The sequence below is a fragment of the Parasteatoda tepidariorum genome, chromosome 9 (genome assembly GCF_982258835.1).
Source record: "Parasteatoda tepidariorum strain Cologne lab strain chromosome 9, Ptep-v5.0, whole genome shotgun sequence".
In the NCBI taxonomy this organism is placed as follows: domain Eukaryota; kingdom Metazoa; phylum Arthropoda; class Arachnida; order Araneae; family Theridiidae; genus Parasteatoda; species Parasteatoda tepidariorum.
The window spans coordinates 15,113,383-15,132,673 of record NC_141763.1 but is presented as its reverse complement, the minus strand read 5'-3'; the positions used below and the strand labels follow the sequence as shown (position 1 = coordinate 15,132,673).

At 30.7% G+C, this 19,291-nt stretch overlaps 2 protein-coding genes across 7 annotated transcripts in view; both read left to right on the top strand.

Moving 5' to 3' along the window:
- The first annotated feature begins 78 nt into the window (after positions 1-78).
- LOC139424797 (RNA helicase Mov10l1) overlaps positions 79-19,291 on the top strand; it is a 32,531-nt gene continuing 13,318 nt past the window's right edge. For 4 of the 6 annotated variants that reach the window (XM_087150927.1, XM_087150929.1, XM_087150930.1 and 1 more), the window contains exons 1-5: positions 79-169; positions 4,229-4,277; positions 12,819-12,908; positions 16,046-16,132; positions 17,065-17,175. The gene's annotated coding sequence lies outside the window, so the exon portion shown is untranslated. Of the gene's footprint in view, positions 170-3,768; positions 3,885-4,228; positions 4,278-12,818; positions 12,909-16,045; positions 16,133-17,064; positions 17,176-19,291 lie in introns of those variants that run through there. The other 2 variants (XM_087150931.1, XM_087150932.1) reach the window with 1 other exon arrangement.
- LOC107447221 (PHD finger protein 14) lies at positions 119-2,844 on the top strand. Its single transcript, XM_087150933.1, has 2 exons — positions 119-169; positions 248-2,844. Exon 2 carries the CDS (start codon positions 283-285, stop codon positions 2,497-2,499), a length of 2,217 nt encoding a protein of 738 aa, XP_087007059.1. The 5' UTR covers positions 119-169; positions 248-282; the 3' UTR covers positions 2,500-2,844.

Sequence of the window (19,291 nt, the reverse complement as noted above, 5' to 3'; positions counted from 1 at the left end):
ATTCTATTTTTCGAAAACAATTTCCTAAATTCAATATCAAGAAAATTTATTAATTGTACTTAATTTTTGTTGTTATAAGTAGTGAGTGGCAATACCTAATTTAAATATAAAAAAAAGAAATCTGAGATCAGAGAAGCGTTCTGTTTGTTTCGAAGAATAAAATCGCGAAGTAAGTTTAACTACTTTTATGCCATCTACCTTCTCTGCTTGCATTTAAAAGATTTAATAAAAATTGTAACTTTTTTAGACTGTTTAAAAACTTTATTCCCTACCCATTTATTGATGGAGCAAAATAACGCCAACATGGCGGAACAAGATCCGCTTGAAGGAGCTAGTTTTTTGTATCGTACAATGGTTGAAAGAGATCCTAGTAAAAGGAAAGTGAAGCCCGTAGAGAATCATATGCAACAACTCATGTCATTTGCAGATATGGACGATAGTTCTGATGATAGCGATTTTAAAATCGGAGATGATGTCCCCGAAGAAGAATCAAATGAAGATTCCGGCGAAAGCTCAGCCGGTAATGATGACAACAGCGAAGAGGAAGATGAAGAGGACCAGGATGGTGATGATGAAATCAACCCTCCAAATGATCCTTCTGTCAAAGATTTGAGCCAATCATTGTCTTGTAATGCAAATGAAAACATACAGCATCAAGTTAAATCCAAATTAGAAATGAGCGGTGTTATCCAAAAGAAATTAAAAGTACTTATATGCAGTGTCTGTTTGGGCGATGTTAGCCTACTTCCTAGACAAGGCTCCGATAAGACAATGGATGAAGAAGATGAAATAGTTGAGTGTGATTGTTGTGGAATTTCGGTGCACGAAGGCTGTTATGGTATTAGTGACGTCGAAACTGCGGTCAGTACTGTTTCATCTTACTCTACTGAGCCATGGTTTTGTGATGCATGTAAAGCTGGAAACATGAACCCAACTTGTGAACTTTGTCCGAACACTGGTGGTATTTTTAAGGAAACTGATGTCGGTAAATGGGTGCATCTAGTTTGTGCCCTGTATATTCCTGGAGTAGCATTTGGTGATGTTGACAAACTTTCGCCAGTTACTCTGTTTGAAATGCCATACTCTCGTTGGGGGGCTAAGGCGTGTTCTTTATGTGAAGATGATCGCTTTAGCCGCACAGGAGTGTGCATTAATTGTGATGCGGGAATGTGTCGAAGCTATTTTCACGTAACCTGTGCACAGAAAGAAGGCCTACTCTCGAAGGCTTCTACCGAAGAAGATATTGCTGATCCATTCTTTGCTTATTGCAAGCTTCACTCTGATAAAAATGTTTCCCGTAGTAAGCGTCGTAACTACCTAGCTCTTCAGTCTCAATCTAGGGAAAAACATCATTTAGATAATACGATTTCTGAAGAAAAAACAAGAATTGACAGGAAATTAGCCTGGCACCGAGATCGCTACGAGGCTGAAAAAGAAAAAAGACCCCAACCTTGGGTTCCCACACAGAAAATGCCCCGATTGCTCACTACCAGTCCATCTGCATGTAAAAAACTGATTAAAAAAGCTGAATTGTTAGGATTGAGCTCTCAGCTTCACCTAAGTAGCGGAGATTACGGAATGGACGTTCGTCGTAAGTGGCACGTTCCTCCTGCTTTTAGTGCAGAATTTGTTTCTTATTATTTGGATAGAAATATCCGAATGGTTTCTATGCAACACAGGCTGGACGAACTCTTGCAGCAGAATAGTCACCTACAAGAACAGGAGCAAGATTTTCGCCAGAATTACGAAAGACTGGTGGCCGACGTGGACATCATACGAAAAGAGAATTCTGATTTGACCGAGAGTGGAATGCGATTTTGGAGAATACTTTGCGACTTGTCCAACAAAAAGCTTCCCATCCCAGAAGTATTACAGCCGAAGCCTATCGTTAAATCGAGTAAAAGCAAAAAGTCTGATTCATCTGGATCTGTCATCATGGAGTGTAGTATCTGTCATAAGTCACATGATCAGCACCAACTTGCAAAATGTGACAGTTGTCAGTTACATTATCACTTAGCATGCCTGGACCCACCCCTGTCCAGAATGCCCAAGAAGACAAAATCCTTAGGATGGCAATGCAGCGAATGTGATAAAACTGAGGAGGAAGAGCAGCACGAGGACACGGTCAATGCCGATGCACCGCGAAAGTTACGCTATACTGGAGGAAAGGAGTTGTCCAAATCTGATGTGGAAAAGCCACGCCGTAGGAGGTCATGCAAGAAAATATCGGACGATAACATGGGCTCTGAAGAAAAAGGGAGTGAGATATGGATATCGTCCGGTGCAGAAGATGACCACCCACACGATGGCTCCCGGCCACGCTCAGAGACCAAAAGGAAGCGTCGCTCGGCGGAGATTGGTTATCGAAAATCTCGAAGGAGGAGTAACAAACGTAAGCTTTCACGTGAGAACTGGGCTGAAGATGAAGCTATAGACACTAGTGAACAACCTGAAGCTAAAGCTCCAAGGCATTCCACTCGACGCACATCAGCTACATGAATTGCATATTAGCATTTTTCAATGTTTCGTGTTCTTGCCAGTATTGTGCCAATGTATCATTCCTTGTGCTTTTTTGGTAGAAGTTGACTTTTTATAACAATCCCCTTGATGTTTGTGATACGTATCTTTTTGTTGCAACAAAATATTTACATTTTTCAACTACTAAACTTTTTTTTGGAGAATTACGCCGACAACTGAAGTTGTTTTACGAATTTATCTTACAAAGGAAGTATGTATTTGTAAAATCTTTATGGAATGAAACCAAGATTAAATGAATGAACATAGTCAAAAACAGGAAAGTGTAAATATTTGCTGCAACTGTGTCAATTGGATCAAGATATTACCCTCAAAGACTGATTTGAGTTTTTTTTTTTTTTTTTATTTATTAATATTTCAAAACACAAAAAAAATTTGATGAATTTTTTTTAGAAAAATTTATTTTTTAAAAACATATATTTAATTTTAAAAAATAAAAAAAATCAAGCATTGAATTAAATGGTTTTTTAATATCTATAATTAAAATAAATAATAAGATAACACATTTAAGAAACGAAGGTTAAAATTAGTAATAGCTGAAACAGAACCTAATTTCTTTCAGCTACCGGTTGGATGCCTTTACTATTTGGCCACCAATGCTCGATTTATGTTACATTTTTTAATTTTAAGTGGACTTAAAACTTATTTTCATTACCTCATTTCTTAACCCAAGGCCACAATTGAGGCAAAATTTTATATATTAAATTAAAATTTAATAAATTTAATCTCTTAAATTTAAGCTTGGTTTGTAAAGGAATTTTTCAGATATATACTTCCACTCTTAGTCATAGATTTTCTTTTAAAATACTTTTGTTACCAATCACTATCTTCAAGAAAATTGTAGACAAGTATTAACATGTTCACAGTTTGTTGAGTTAGGCAGATTTTGACTGGTTCATGTAAACAAATAGAATGATTTATTGTGACTGATATAATTTAAAGTATAAGTTGTAATGTAAAGTAAATAAATTTATTTTGAAATAGACACATTAAAGGGCTACTACTAAAAGCTAAGTTATATATACCCAGCCAAATCTGTATTTATGTTCAAGTGTTTGTGAGAACTATAAATGATAATTTTGGTGAAAAGTAGGGATATTTCCATATCGTGATCTGTGGCTCCAACTACTATCGCTAAGGTGCCAAATAGATTTTAAACTTGCAAATTTAAAGAAAAAAAACATGTAGATGTTTGCTCGGGGGTGGTTACGAGTTATACCTTTCGAGTTGATCCCTTTATGTGATGTTTTTTTTATATTTTTAGTTTCTCGCGGGCCGCTGCCCGGGCTTGGCGATTATTCTGCCACTGATCTCAATACTGAAATTTCCCCTTAGAAGTTAACAGTGATGTAAATTCATTTGTATTATTCATTTTTTTAAATTTTATTTGAAAAAACCTTAACTTAAAAATGAAAAGTAGTTACTTAAACAGTTAACCTTTATTTTTGATGTGATATACTATTGAATAATTAACATTTTAAAAAATTGTGAAATAAGTAATAACTGACTAAAAGTGTGATGAATTTAATTATTTTTTTAAGGAATTTTTGATGCAGTTTATTTAATGACTTAAAACTTTGCATGTCTTATATTTAAAAAAATTTTTTCCCAATTTTTATCAATGATTTCACAAATCTTTTTTTCAAAGTTTTTCTTCTTGTTGATATTAAAGGAATTCGTATTTTTTATTTAGGTTTGCCAATTATTTATGCTCTCTTCAAGATAGATCCTATTTGTTAGAAGTAAGAAATTCACTCAAACTTTCAGTTTTTATAATTTTTATTAAGTTGATAAACTTTCTATTTCTGTTATATGTTTATATATTGTTCAGTGCTTTGTTTTAAATTGTTCCATTTTTCTTTTTCATTTCGTAACATGCTCTTTGTTATGAGCTTAAAAAATCCCACTCGAAAATTCTAGATTATCGATATTGTTTCAGTCAGCTAAATTTTTATTTGACTTAGCTAAATTATATGCCATTTTTTTCTACAGTTTTTAATGGAATTTGTTAAGATATATGACATAGCTAAGTCATTTATAAAAAAAGTAATTTAACTTTTTAAAAAACTTGGAATTATTGACAATGTTTGTGAAATTTTAGAATGGTAATCTTGTAGGAAATCATGAATATAAAAAAAAATCACATTTTAGTTGAACAGATGTAAATCATGTAGTTTCAGGAATATGTCCCTTTTTACCAGAACTGTTCTTAAAATTGCTTGCAATGTGGTTTTTATTATATAGTTTATAATTGTTAAACTAGGAAAATTTTTTTCTTCTTTTTATGATGACATAGGAATACAATCTTGAAAGTTTACATACAATGCTTAAAAAATAAGTTGAAAAAATTAAACATATTGATTTTTAGTAATTTAAATTCAGTTTTCAAACAAAAAATAGCATAACCATAGTATCTTATGAAATGCCATTAAAAACCAATATTACAAAATTTAGCGCTGTAGATCAAATAATTTTTATGTTGCAGCTGTTTAAATATGTAAAAAAAATTATTGAAATTTAAAAAAAAGTTTAACTCAAGCAACAAATAGTGGAAAAAATCTGAAACTTTGTATTTTTAATGTCAGAAGCAGGTTTCACAAAAAAATCATTGAAAACTGCAGATTAAAAATAAAAAAAAGATTTTAATTTTTATTTTAATTTGATTTGATATGAAGTTAGTGTATTTTTAGAGACATAAACTGACTCTGTTTTTAGCAATTTAAGTAAAAAAATTTTTGGAGGGGATATATTTTTTCAGATGTATACTAAACTAGCATTGTTTTAGTATGTCAGCTGTTCCTTTTTACTCTTAAGTTTTCCAGTAATTAAAACTAGTATAGTTAGCTCAATATACAGGTTATCTGCCCACCTGGAAAGTCATGAGAAATCATGGAAAGTCATGAATTTCAGTATTGAACAAAGTTTGTCATGATTTTAACTTTTTTTTTTAATCATGGAAAATCATGGATTTAGGTTGCTGAGAAATCTAATTTTTAAAATGCCCCCCCCCACCCACTCAATTTCATGGTGTTTTGAATATCTGAATTTGTAACAAAATCCCCACTCACAGTCATATTTTATTAAAATAAAAAATGTTTTTATCATGTTCTTTAAAAAAATTATGGTCTTTCAAAAAATGAAAGAAGAAAAATCATTTTTAGAGTGAATATTATCTTTTAATCTTAGTGTTTTCAGAATTTTTTTATATTTTTTATGTTATCAATTTAAAATTCTATCTGAAGCAAGCCAGTCATTGGCAAATTTTTTTTATTCCGAAATGAGAACAGAAATTTCTTTCCTTTCCGATGAACAAGAAAAGTATCTTTAGAATATAATTCTGCAGAAAGAAAACAACAAATTTTTTTTTTTTTTTGCTTTAGTATTTTTTTCAGCTATTTTATTCCTTCAACTCTTTCTTTACTCTGTTTTTTAAGTTCAAAAATCAATTAATATGAAGGTGCAGAGTGTAACAGTTATGGTTGTACCTATCATTTCAATTAATGTTATTATAATGCTTTTTTAACTTTATTGTTGTGTTTTTGTACTAAATTCGATAAGTCATGAAAAATTCTTGGAATTTGAAAATCTGAAATGTAGCAAATACCCTGAATATAGCTCATACAGTAGCTCTTCCCTCTTAAATGCACTGTGTATGATATGTACAGGGATTTTTTTTTTTTTTTTCTGATTTGAGTGGTAGCCCTGAATAAGTGATTAATAGTGGAATATGTTGCAAATTTTGTTCATGTATAGTAGTGAAACATGTTATTGCTGAACTTTGTGTTTCATATTATCATGTTCTATTTGTTTATCATGTTTGAAGTAGTACATTAGACTGAATTTTGTAATATAATTTCTGATCTGTCCTTTAAACTCACATTGTGGTTTGTTTAACTTAAGCATGTAATAAAGATTAGAATACAAAAGTTTTGTCATTTAACCTTTTTTTCCTTTATATACATATTGATAATGACTTCAGTAGAGTAGCTTGGGTGGGGCAAGGCAGATGACTCTGGGTGCAAATTTTATCCATTACTAATTCATAGCTGCTAACTCTCCTGGATTTTTCGAGTTTCTCCTGGTCTACTGTTTTAATAAAAATTCTCCTAGTTTTTATACATTTTTAAAAATTCCCTAAAATTGGGTAAGTTTTCAACAACAAAAAAATAATAATCCCTATTAAAAATAAAATTTTTGCACAGAGTATTTTTGATTCTGATTTAGTCACATGTCTGAGTATCAGCAGGAAATGATGTTCGCACAGGACTCATACTTTTAGATATTTGTTTTTTAAAGAACTGTTAAATTGGTAAATTAGCCAAAAAATTTTACAGCTCTTAAAGAACAAATAAAATTAGCCAAGTTTACTATGTATAAAAATTTTACTGTTTATAAAAAAAAACTAAGATATTGATTTTAAAAAAAAATTGGAATTTTATATAAAAGAAGGAAAAAAAAACATGTGGTACTCTTTTAACATAGCCTTACTGCTATATCTGCGAAACATAACTAGAGTTACTTTAAAATAAAAGCTTCATAGTTGAAATTTAAGAGAGGTCTACATAGTTTGATCTATAATACAAAGCTCCTTATTCGAAGTCCTGCAGTGGACTGACCGTAAAGACAGGGCTCCCAGTAGAACTTTAAAGTCAAGTAGGTGGGTGACCACTTTGATCAGCCGGTGTAGGAACCGAGGGTGCACGGTATTTGTCCTTGTAAATCTGTTCTACCGTGAAGTGCTTTACTTCGCATGCAGGTCGTCGGGCTACCAAAGCCGGAACCATCCCCTCTGCAGAGGATCAAAATTCCGATGGCATGTCTTCAGATTATTCTTAGGGAAGTTTCTCAAACTGTTTGCCAATAGCACCATTGAGCAGCTCTAGTGTGGCGTAAATTAAGTACATACCTGCCTACCTTATTCAGATCTCATAAATAAAGAATATGCAAAATTAAGCATTAATTAATAATGGTGGTGATTAATAATTTTAAAATATGACAATGGTGGATCATATTTGAGGAGCTTAGAGTTGGAATTTGTTGTAAGTGACATGGTAGTTAATTTCTGAAAATCAGCTTTAAAATGTATAAAAACATCAAAAGGCTGCCTTTAAATAATTTGCAGCATGTAAAATTGCGATGAAGATTTGACAGAATAAAACATCATGTTGATTAGAATATAATTTTCTTAATTCTATATTTCAAAAAGTTGACCATACTATGTTCTGAAATCACAAAATTTTTGTGTTTCTAGAAAGCACTCTGACATTTTCTTTCAAAGACGCTACACTCTGAATTAACAGAAAATATTTTGCACTTTATGTGTTACATTTATAATTTTGCATGATAATTATAAAATATGTTTTGCTTAGCCAAATCTCTTCTATAGTCTTTAGGGGGGAAGGTGGGTGCACGATGTGCCCACTTAAAGCTTGGGGGGGGGAATTTTTACACTAAATAAAACGAATAGTTTGGGGGGGAATTTAGAATTTGCCCAAGAGCTTGGGGGGGGGGAGGCACTGATAGTCTTCAATTTATTTCATATGGTATTTAAATCGTGAGTTGATTCTTGATTATGCTGTCAATTTTCTTTGCATTTTGCAGAAGTTTTCTATGTTTATTTCTTATTTTCTGCATTTTGGAAATGATTATTAAAATTATGAAGCTTCTTAGAACGACTTAGATATACACATGTGTTTCCTTTCTTAGATTATCATGGTGCATAGCATCATTAAAAAGTGCTTAAAGGTTCTTATTTTCGATTTTTGTTTTTTAAAAGCCCTTAAATGTGCTTTTTTGCTTAAGTGCTAAATTTTCCCTTTTCAAAAATAAGATTTTCTTCTGTACCAGGTTGATTTCCGCCTTGTATTGGGCAAAATCGTGCTTTTCGCATTGTTCTATTCAACATTTTCACAATTCATTCAACCACAATCTATTTTGGCGTACCGTCGGTCCATAGCGTAGGAAAGTGCCAATCATTTTACATGTTTTATTAAATACTTGGAAGTACGCATGTGCATCTACTGAGCTGGGTTCAGTGAAATTATTGGACTCTCATGTGCAATTCTGCTGCATTTTGCAAGATATTATCAATTTCAAGCTTCATTTTCCACCCTCTGATATTGAACCGGAAAATCTCTCGTTCTTTTTATAATGACTAATAATCAAGAAAATAGTTTTTTGTCGGAAACTGGTTATTTTTTCATGATCATCTAAAGTCTTTGAAAATTATTTTGCCTTTTGTTAATGTATATAGTGCTTAAAAATCTTTTTTAAGTGCTTAAAAAATACTTAAAAGGTGCTTATTTTTTGTTGAAAGATTTGGCTATGCATCCTATACATGGTATGGCATAAAATCCCTCATTTGATATTTGGATTTAAATCATCATTTGATTCGTGATTATGCTGTCAATTTTTTTGCATTTTACAGAAGTTTTCTGGATTTATTTCTTATTTTCTGCCTTTTTCAACCGAGACTCAAATTTTCTGTATTTTGAAAACGATTTTTAAAATTATGTAGCTTCTTATAACTTCTTAGCTATACACGTGTGTGAGTCTTGCCTTTCTTAGATTATGATATCTTCCATTTTCACTGCACTTTCATCTTGTACATTATTAACATGGTGCATAGAGTTTTTTAAAAGCCCTTAAAGGTGCTTTTTTTAATTGAGTGTTTTTGAAAAGTGCTTAATTTTCTCTTTTCGAAGATGAGATTTTTTTCTTTACTATGTCGATTTCCGCCTTGTATTGTGCAAAAAACATGTTTTTCACATTGTTCTATTCAACGTTATTACAACCGTTTCAATCACAGTCCATTTTGACATGCCGTCTGTCCGTAACGTATGATAATACCAAACATGTTACAGGTTTGATGAAATGCTTAGGAGTGACTATTGAGCTGGATTCGGGAAGATTATTGCACTCTCATGTGCAACTTTGCTGCATTATGCAAGATATTCTCAATTTCAGGCTACATTTTCCACTCTCAGAAATTTATCCAAAAATCTCTCGGATCTTTTAATGGTGGCTAATCTAGTCAAGAAAAGAGTTCTTTGTCAGAAACTAGTAGTTATTTTATCACGATCATATAAAGTCTTTGAAAATTATCTTGCATTTTATTAATGTATGTAGTACTTAAAAAGTACATTAAAGGTGCTTATTTTTTGTTGTGAGATTTGTCTACGCACCCTGATTAATTAAGCAAAATGTAAGAGATGAAACATCTGATAATACAAAAAAAGGATATTTTTCTTCTATTCCAGATTTATTTGAACTAATTGTGTTTATTCCACTTGTGGAATACTATAACTACTGCTGATTATTTTACAATTTTTTTTTTTTTAAAGTATTTAAATGTTTTCAAGATCTCTCAGAAATATAGTTGAGGACACACATTGTAGTTACATGAATTATTAGCTTTTACTGTTACACTATAGTAAATACAGTCAAACCCCGCTATTGTGAACTCCGGGATATTGTGAACGAAATGTTTGCTCCCGTGCCTTGCCACACACGTATAATGTTATTTTTTGTGGATATAGTGAACCAACAAAAGAGAGGCAGTTGGATATTAGGAACTTTTTTTTATCTTTGGCTGATTTTCCTCATTTTTTTATAAAAATTTTGAAATTTCTACTTCAAAATATTGTGACGGTATTGTTTTCAATTAAAGAATTCAAATTAAAAGTTATAATTATATTTATTACTTAATCATTATACCATTATATAAAGAGGTGGAGGACCACACTTACCCATAGCTGCTCATGTAGAGAGTTTCGTTTGGAGGCGGACTGTATTCTGCGTATTTCCTCTTTTTATGGAGTTTATTTATACATTTTATTTCAAGGAGTCAAACGTGATCTTATGGTTTTATCATGCATCCGAAGGTCGACAAATCAAATATAATCTTGTGACAAATTTCTAGAAAGTTAAAAGTTCAACTGACCCTTGTAATTCGATTGCAAGATGAGTCCACGGGATCTTAATTTAATTAACAAAAGATTAACAAGTTTGACCGCGAGAATTGTCACGAGGCAACGTCGTGGCAATAAATACATATACCAATTTTTGAAACCATCTATATCAAGGAATATAACAGCAAGCATTTTTTCTCGTTTGCTTCATTATTGAATAGCATTATTGAATTGGTACAGCATTCAAAGAAGCCGCAATCTTCCAGTATTTGAACAAATACTTTAAGTTAAAGCTGATAAATTTGCTAAGCAATTTGTTGAGACTACTTTCATGTTGCCGAATGACTGGTTAAACAGGTTTAAAGAGAGGAATAACGTAAATTCAGGAAAAATTCTCGGGAGAGTCGGAAAGAGTGTTTCCATATCTGATGTTAAGGATTGCTCATGAGCTAAAGATTACTAATTTTTTTTTGTGCGCAAGACAATGAGTAAAAAAAATATATAAGTTAGCACATTTTTTGTTATTGCGTATTTTTCAGTAATTTTTTATTTTATTTTATGGGTTATTTATTTAAATAATATGTAATAAAAGAAGGGAGTTTGGAACCATTAATTAAAATTGTTTACGGAACGGATATAGTGAAGTCCCTGTTATAGTGAACCGAAATTTCGGTCACTTGAAGGTTCACTATAGCGGGGTTTGACATAATAACCTTTTTGACCTAATAACCTTAACAAATCCAGAAGGAAAAAAGTTTTCTCTGATGAATAACACGTAAAATCTTCTGCAGTTTATGGGATTTTTTTGACAATTTTGCTGTGAATATTTATGTTTTTTAAAAAAATGGGGGTTGGCATAGTGATTTCCCTTTCTGTTATAAAATTATTTAGAAATAGAAATATTATAGGGAATAGAAATTTTTTTTAGCGTTGCTGAAATTGAGGTTATGTCCGTGGCTTTGGCATTTGTGCAGCACGTGCCTGTATAAAAATGCAGGATTTACATAAAATTAGCATTAGATTCTGTAAAATATAGAGTGGTAAAATATTAAACACAACTAGAGAGCTGAGCCCCCTGTTTGTTGCCCCATCTATTAGTATATTATAAATATTTAGGTCTATTGGTGAACAGAAGTAATTTTTCTGAGTTATCATTTTTTAAAATAACATATTGTTTTAACATTTTTTTTACAACAAATTTGAGGAGTTCTCAAACAGAATTCTGTATTTTCTCTTACCAAACGGGTGGATATATTAAACACTATTTTTACTTGCATTTCATTGTGCATGATGCTGATTGTTAAGTTCTAAATCATTTAACAAATCTCTTTATCTGTATTTTACAACAGCAAATTAATGTTATCTGTAGAAAAATAATAATTGTAAAACTGTTAATGAGATTAGATCACCTTTCTAAATAACTTTTTGAACCATCTTATCTTAAAATGTAGCGCAGAATTACATTATAGTAATAATTATAACTAAAAGCAACAATTTTCTTAGTTTTAAACTCTTGAATTAAAAACGTAATAATAGCAAGGCAGGAAGATAACTTTAAATTAGGGATGCAAAAATGTTTATGGAATACCTTTATGACTTTTATTAATTTTTTGCTGATGACAGCCAAAACAATATGGAATGAGGAAAAACTGGATCCTACTAAGTGATTTTCCAGCCAATAAAAATGCACAGATAGCAATGGAAAACTGCGACACCATCATTAGATTTTTATGTACAATAAAATTTTATGGTTGAAAAATAAAGTCAAATAAAAAAAATATCTCAAAGTTAGGTAAAAGAAAGTTTTGTGTCAAAATATTTTGCCTTTAAATGCTTTATTTTGTTTTCAATACCAGGGGTCTGTCCTGGCCAAATATACTACCGTTTAGCGGTACCTTCACAAATTCAACGTAAGGTAATATGGTAGTTTTACAAAATACTTTTTTTTGAAATTTTATTTTTGTATCCCGTAGGAAACGATAAATCCATATTTTTGTGTTGATTTTTTAATATAATTTTTAATTTTCACAAATTATGTCTAAATTTTCACAAAATAGGTACCTTTCAGAAAACCTCTCAGACCCCTGAATACTGCATTATGTCTGTAGTTCATTTTTGTCTTTGTTTTAATTTTTTTTAAAGCAAGAAGCATGATTAGTAATTTTCTGACCACCTATATTTTCCTTGATTACCATTTTGAATTTCTAGTAACTGGCATTCCGTATTTATTTTTATTCTCAGATAATTTTATTTTTTTTTCTTATGAAATTGTAATTAATTAATTAGTATGCAAGAAAATTTATTCAAAGTTCGCATTTATCCTGGAATTTTCTTGATATTTGTTGATTAAAATTTTTTTTTCTCTCTTTTTAGCTATACCCTGGAAAAATCTAGCAAAAAACGCCAAAAGAAATCTTGAAATTCATGTAGCCTATATCAAAAATATAAGTAGCCAGGTTCAAGGTAAATAAATTAAACATCTATTACAATAATATCTTTAATATTCTTATATTTATTATATAAATTTGTTCAATTTTTTTAAACTCTTTCGTTAACAACATGTATTCATATTTTTTTTTAATAAAAAACCATATACAGTCCAACAAGCTTTCTGTATTAGTTAGTTTTGCTTATTAATAATCTTATTCATTACTAAGATATTTGATGTATATATGACTCTATCAATAAATTACATATGTTACAAAGGGAATTCTTAAAATTTTCCAATTCTTATGTAAAATGTTACTTCTATTTTTAATTTAAATATACTCCTGTATTATACATTTTTATCTAGAGAAATTGTTCCTTTCAAAATTAAATGTTTGATATTTTATTTATTAGAATTTTTTTAATCAAAATGTTAGTTTTGTTGTTTAATGATATATATATATATACAAGGATAAGATTTTTCCGCTTTCTTCACTTTTGTCTCACGAATTTCAGCCTTTTTATCGAAAACTTCGATTCTTTAAAGGTTTCACTTTTTTTATAAATATTCCGCTTTTTTAGAAAAGTCAGTTGTTGGAATAAAATAATTACATTTATTTTCAATTTTCAAAGATAAACAGAAAATTCAAGCTACATAGCTACCAACCCTTCCGCATTTTTACTTATTTTAGCTATTTTCTCTGCTTTTACGCACAGAAGGTACGATTTTTCCGCATTTTTACCCATCCGCCAGATAGCTCGTATTTTCGTAATTCAAATGACCAATCTGTTTGTGTCAGTTTAGCTATGACTACAAGAATATACAAGCAATTTAACCTTGTTAAAGGATTTATATGCTTGTGTTGTGAAACATGAAGCATTTGCAGCAATCAGAAATTAAACAAAAATAAAAAAAAAGTATATAGCAAGCATAAAGGAAATAGCAAATAAAAGCAATTGCTTAAAAAGTGATTACATTTTTTTTTTGGAAAAAGAGTTCAGTAACTCAGCACCAAAATCTAAAATTTAAAAAATATTGCTGTTATTTATGCTAAAATGCAAAATTCTTATCAAATGAAAAGTAATTATCTGAACAGTTGATAATTATCATGTAATTTTTCAAGCTAAAATAGCAATTTTTGTATGTTAAGGAGTTACTATATATTTCTACTTCACAGTTATAGATATGTTTCCCAGGGTTCTAGCTAGATTAGATCATAATATGAGCATAGTGATTCCAATTGTAAAAGTTTCTTTTCTTTTCTAAATAATTTAAAAGGTCATGCTACCGATATATTAGCTATAAATCACGCAACAGTGTTTATTAAAAGAAATCGAATATTATTGTGTTTTCGGTAGTTTTTATTTGCTTAACCAGGCAGTTTCTCAAGTAATAATTGTCTCTTATGTAAACTGAAGAAAAATTTAATTTTCTAGCCTTATTACTTCAATAGGTAATTTTACATTTTACTAAACTGATTCATGGGAGGGGGTATGCAGCTTCTGTTGTCCAAAGACCGGAGCACCGTGAGGTAGAAGACTGTCTTGGCTCCTGGTGGTGTTCTTTTTAGTCTGGCACCTACCCTTCGGCCTGTCCGGCTTGGGAGACCCTACTAGTAGCAAGCTACCTCCGGCATAGCCCTCCGGGTCATTGGTGCGCTCAAGCCTCACCGCCCCGTCAAGGCAGGAACACCATCGGGAGGTAACAATTGCCTGACTTCCTCAGACAATTGTCCCTGGAAATCATCAATAAAATCCCTCCAAACGACATCAAAATATTCTCTGATGGCAGTAAAATGGATAGACAGACTGGCAGTGGGGTATTTATTGAAACACCTCGAGAGAACTACACTCTTCATCAACGAAACCCCGATTTTTGCTCCGTCTTTCGAAGCGAACTAATTGCAATCGACAGGGGACTAGAGAAAATCTTGAGTGAAGGGCACCTTGGAAATACTTGGATACTATCTGACAGCCGTAGTTCAATTCAACACCTCAAAAATTGGGCCCTCATTGGAGATAAAACCAGATTTTCGATCTTACAAAAAGTAAAGCTCATTTCCCAACAGCATGAGGTCCACTTTCAATGGATCCCGTCCCACGTCGATATCCACGGCAACGAGTTGGCTGACACTCTTGCAAAGAAGGGACTAGACCATCCAGTCCCCTCCACCTCAGAGCTTACATACCTTGAACTTTTTGCAAGGCAAAAGGCCCAGAATAAACAAAAGTGGCTGCTTCCACCTATTCACTACTGGTATAAAGCAAAAAGACCAGGACTCTCTCTATCTCTCCCTGGTGACAGGCAAACCAACACCTGCCTATCCCGACTGGCCAGTGAACACCTGAAAAGTCTCACATTTTCTGCAAATCAAAAGATCTTTCCTCTTTGCCTTAAATGCCAACAAAACCAGGCATCACCTGAGCACATCTTGATCTGTTTAGGGCTGGACTGGAACGATATTCATTCCTCTCCCATTCTGGTTTCGGATTTTCTCAATGTTAACGGATTCATCAATCTGGTCTGACCCCATCAGACCAGATGGGAATTAGCAACAACAACAACATTTTACTAAATGTTTTAAGTATCGATGTAATCATTTATATAATAATAAATTAGTGAACAATTTTATGTCAACACATTGTTATTTATTATCTTAAATTGTCTGGAATTTATTATTAAGCGACTGCGCGCCCGTAAAATTTACTAAAAATAATTTTATAAAAATCCGGAAGAAAAAATATATAATCTGTTCATCAACTCACACGATTATATCTGCAAAAAGGAGTGCTTTCTAATATTGTATCGATATTGCCATACAGCCAAAGTAAAATATATCAATACAATAGTATGAGGAGCACTTAAAATTTTTTTGATATGTATATATTTGTGAGGAAATATTGCCATCTATAGTAAAAAATGTGATCTAGAATTTTGTTTAAAACCTGAAAAAAGTCAGGAAAATTAATTTCGAAAATTGAGTTGGAACTCTGTTAAGTATAAACTAATTTCCTTATTAACTATGTGTTATATTTTTTGAATAAGTTACTACATTATTATTTTACTAAATATTTTTTTTTTTGTGTGTGTGTGTCTTACAACTTTGTTTTTAAATGTAAATGCCAAATTTCTATGCTTCTTTTATTGATTTAGCTTAATGCTTCTATTTCAGGATTTTCTGTCTAAGACGTACTGACAGAAAAAAAGAGAAGATTTTTAAGTTGCTTGCAGCTGACTGTTACACCCTTAAATACATCTGGTATGTTTAATTCATTATTTTCCTTTTAATTTTGGTTAAACTGTGTCAGTTTCTTTGAGAAATATGAATCTTGCCAAATAAGATCACAGGCTGCTTATTTTTGATTTATGTTTTTTAAAAAGCCCTTAAAGGTAGTTTTTTTATTTGGGGTTTGTAAAAAGTGCTTAGTTTTCTATATTTTAAATAGAGATTTTTTCTTTGTCGTATCAATTGTCGTTCTAAATCACAAAAAAATGCATGATTTTCACAATTTTCTCTGTAATATTTATCAGAAGCTAGTTATTTTATCATGATTATATAAAGTTTTTGAATTTGATAAATTAAGAACTTTAAACGATAGAAAAAAACTTTTATTACTGCACAGATCCTAATTACATGCCTGCCAAGTCTTCCGTTTTTAACGAAGACTCCTGTCACCCAATCATGTTACATGTTTGATGAAATACTTGTGAGCTCACAAGTGCATCTACTGAGCTAAGTTCGGTGAGATTCTTGCACTCTCATGTGTAACTCTGCTGCATTTTGCAAGATATTCTCAATTTCAGAATTCTTTGTCAGGAACTAGTTATAATTATTTTATCATGTGAAAACTATTTTTCATTTTGTTAATGTATATAGTGCTTAAAAATATTTTTTGACTGCTTAAATAGTACTTTAAAGGTGCTTATTTTTTGTTGAGAGATTTGGCTACGCATCCTGGTTGTTGTTTGCATACATTAATGTAGTACATAAGATGTATTAATAAGATGTAATAAATTGTTTTCATGATGCATCAGATAAAACTAAATTCAGTTAGCATGAAATAATTATGATGGTCCTACCGATTTCGGGTTAACGAAGTTCGACTGTATTATGAATTTTCAACTTTATATTATATTGTGTTTTAAATAATTTTTGTAATTATTTAATATGGATTTTGGTTATATATTTAGAGAAAAAACAGCAAATGGTGCAAGAATGTAGGATACCAAACTAAAAGCTGAACTACCGCCCTGACTATTGATTGAAGTAAAAGTATCTAAAGTAAAATAAAATGTTTCAAGGTAATGCATTCTGTTTCTTTTATTAATTTTTTCTTTCTCTCTAAATTTTGTTTTATCTTGTTTTTATGACAAGAGAAGAAAGTGAAGAGATTCGCTGTGGCTAAAGAAATCAGCCAGTTACTTGGCATTTCTTCTGCTTGATCAAGACAATATTTGCCTTACAAGTCAGGATGCTTTATTCATTTGTTAATCTGTGTTTCTGTGCTCATTTTGCATGTTTGTCTTATTATTATTTTTCCCTCTCTAGGAATAACTCTCAAATTCGTTTTCAGTTAACATAATAAACAGGGACAACATATGTAAAGTATTAATTTCAATCAAAGTTACTATTTGAATTAATTTTTTTTTAAAAAATAGAATAGATTACAATAGTTTTTATTAGTTAAAAATATAATAATAGTTAAAAATATATATATAATTAACAAAATTTTAATTGATGCAAGGGTCAACTATATAAGGATATTTATTAACTAAAGATCATATATATATTTGTAGTACGTGTTAAAAATCTTGTGTTGATGTAACAAAAAAAATCTAAGTTTTTTTTTAAAAAAATATTATTGCTTGTTAATTCTGTGTAGTATGTTTTTATTTCTAAACATTAATAATTTGTTTTATCAAGATTTTTAGTTTTGATAGTTAGTCTGTCTACTCCTTATAAGTTTTGTAATTAATTTTTTCCCACTGTAAGTAAGTAACTTTTAAATTAAGTAATATAATATTTTGTTTAAAAAATAAAATTATTATTATTTTTTTTGTTAATTTTCCATGTTTATTTCCTCCACTCCTAAGAAATATTTAAAATTATTTTTTAATGATTTTTAATTAATGGATATCTTAGAAAATGTTAATTTTCTAATTAATTGCATTAAACTAACATTTATGTTAGTAATTTAGTTTCTTGTCCCATATTTATAAATTAACTGGAGTTTTACTGACTTTTGTTTTTAAAGTGATTAACATAATTTACATCAAAAATTGCGGTTCTTGCCCTTTTTCACCATTTGTGATGTGATTTTGCACCAGAAGTTTGTTGTTGGTCATTTCATTTGAATTTTGTGTGGAAAAATTCTTCTTGTATTAAAAAATGTTTCTATTTCTATTTAGTTTTTTGTTACATTGATATCACATCACCTTGTCAGAATAATTTTAAGAAAAAATTATAATAATCAAATTGCTTGTCAAATATTTTTTTAAGGGTAGGCTTAGGCAAATTTTAAACTTATTAATTTAATAATATGAAGAAAAAAAATTTTTTAGCATTTATTCTTTTAAATTTAATTAGGATACATTTAAAGCATTTTTATTTCTAAAACAATATTTACATAGATCTTTTAATGAAATATATACTAATTTTAAAACTATACCTACTTTACCCCATTGTGGGGTAAAGTGGGTATATCAAAACATGTTCTTCAGAAGATATTACTGTGAAGAAACACTCAAACAAAATTGATAAGTTATGACTCAAATTCAGACCTGCCAACTCTCCTGCTTTTAGCAGGAGTCTCCTGCTTTTGTCTCAAATCTTCGCCCTCAGGCCTTCAGGGTGTTTTCTCCTGCTTTTTTCTATTTAGTGCAAGATAGAGGAAAAAAACAACAATTTGTGCAATTTCCTTCCCAACTTGTGCTTCAGATCATGCTGGGCATTTATTTAGAAAAACTTTGCCCCGTAACATCACTAAAAATTATGGTGAGTGTGAACCAAAACAGCAGCAATAACCAATGAAATGGCAAAATCGGAGATATCTTGGACACCATTAGGCAAAATGTTTTTTTACTTTCTATAGATGCCAGTTTTTTTTTTTTAAATAATGCTAAATCAGCTACATCTGCAGTTTTAAAACAGTAGCAGTTAAAAAAAAAATTAAGAAATGCATTTATAAAGTATTGTATTCATTATTGACATATTTTGTTAGTTTTGAACTTCTTCCTAAATTTGAAAAAATCAAAAGATATGTTTTAATATAATTCTATAGAACCTTATATTTTATAGTAAGAACACGTATCTTTATTAGTCAGTGTCAGAATCTTATTGTGGTCTATTTTATGTAATGTAAATAATATATTTTGAAATAAACTTCTTGTAGGAAGTGTGAATCGGGTTTAATTTTCA

What these genes read in the sequence shown, in the direction of transcription:
- LOC107447221 (XM_087150933.1), top strand. Translation starts at nt 283, where the DNA reads ATGGAGCAAAATAACGCCAACATGGCGGAACAAGATCCGCTTGAAGGA.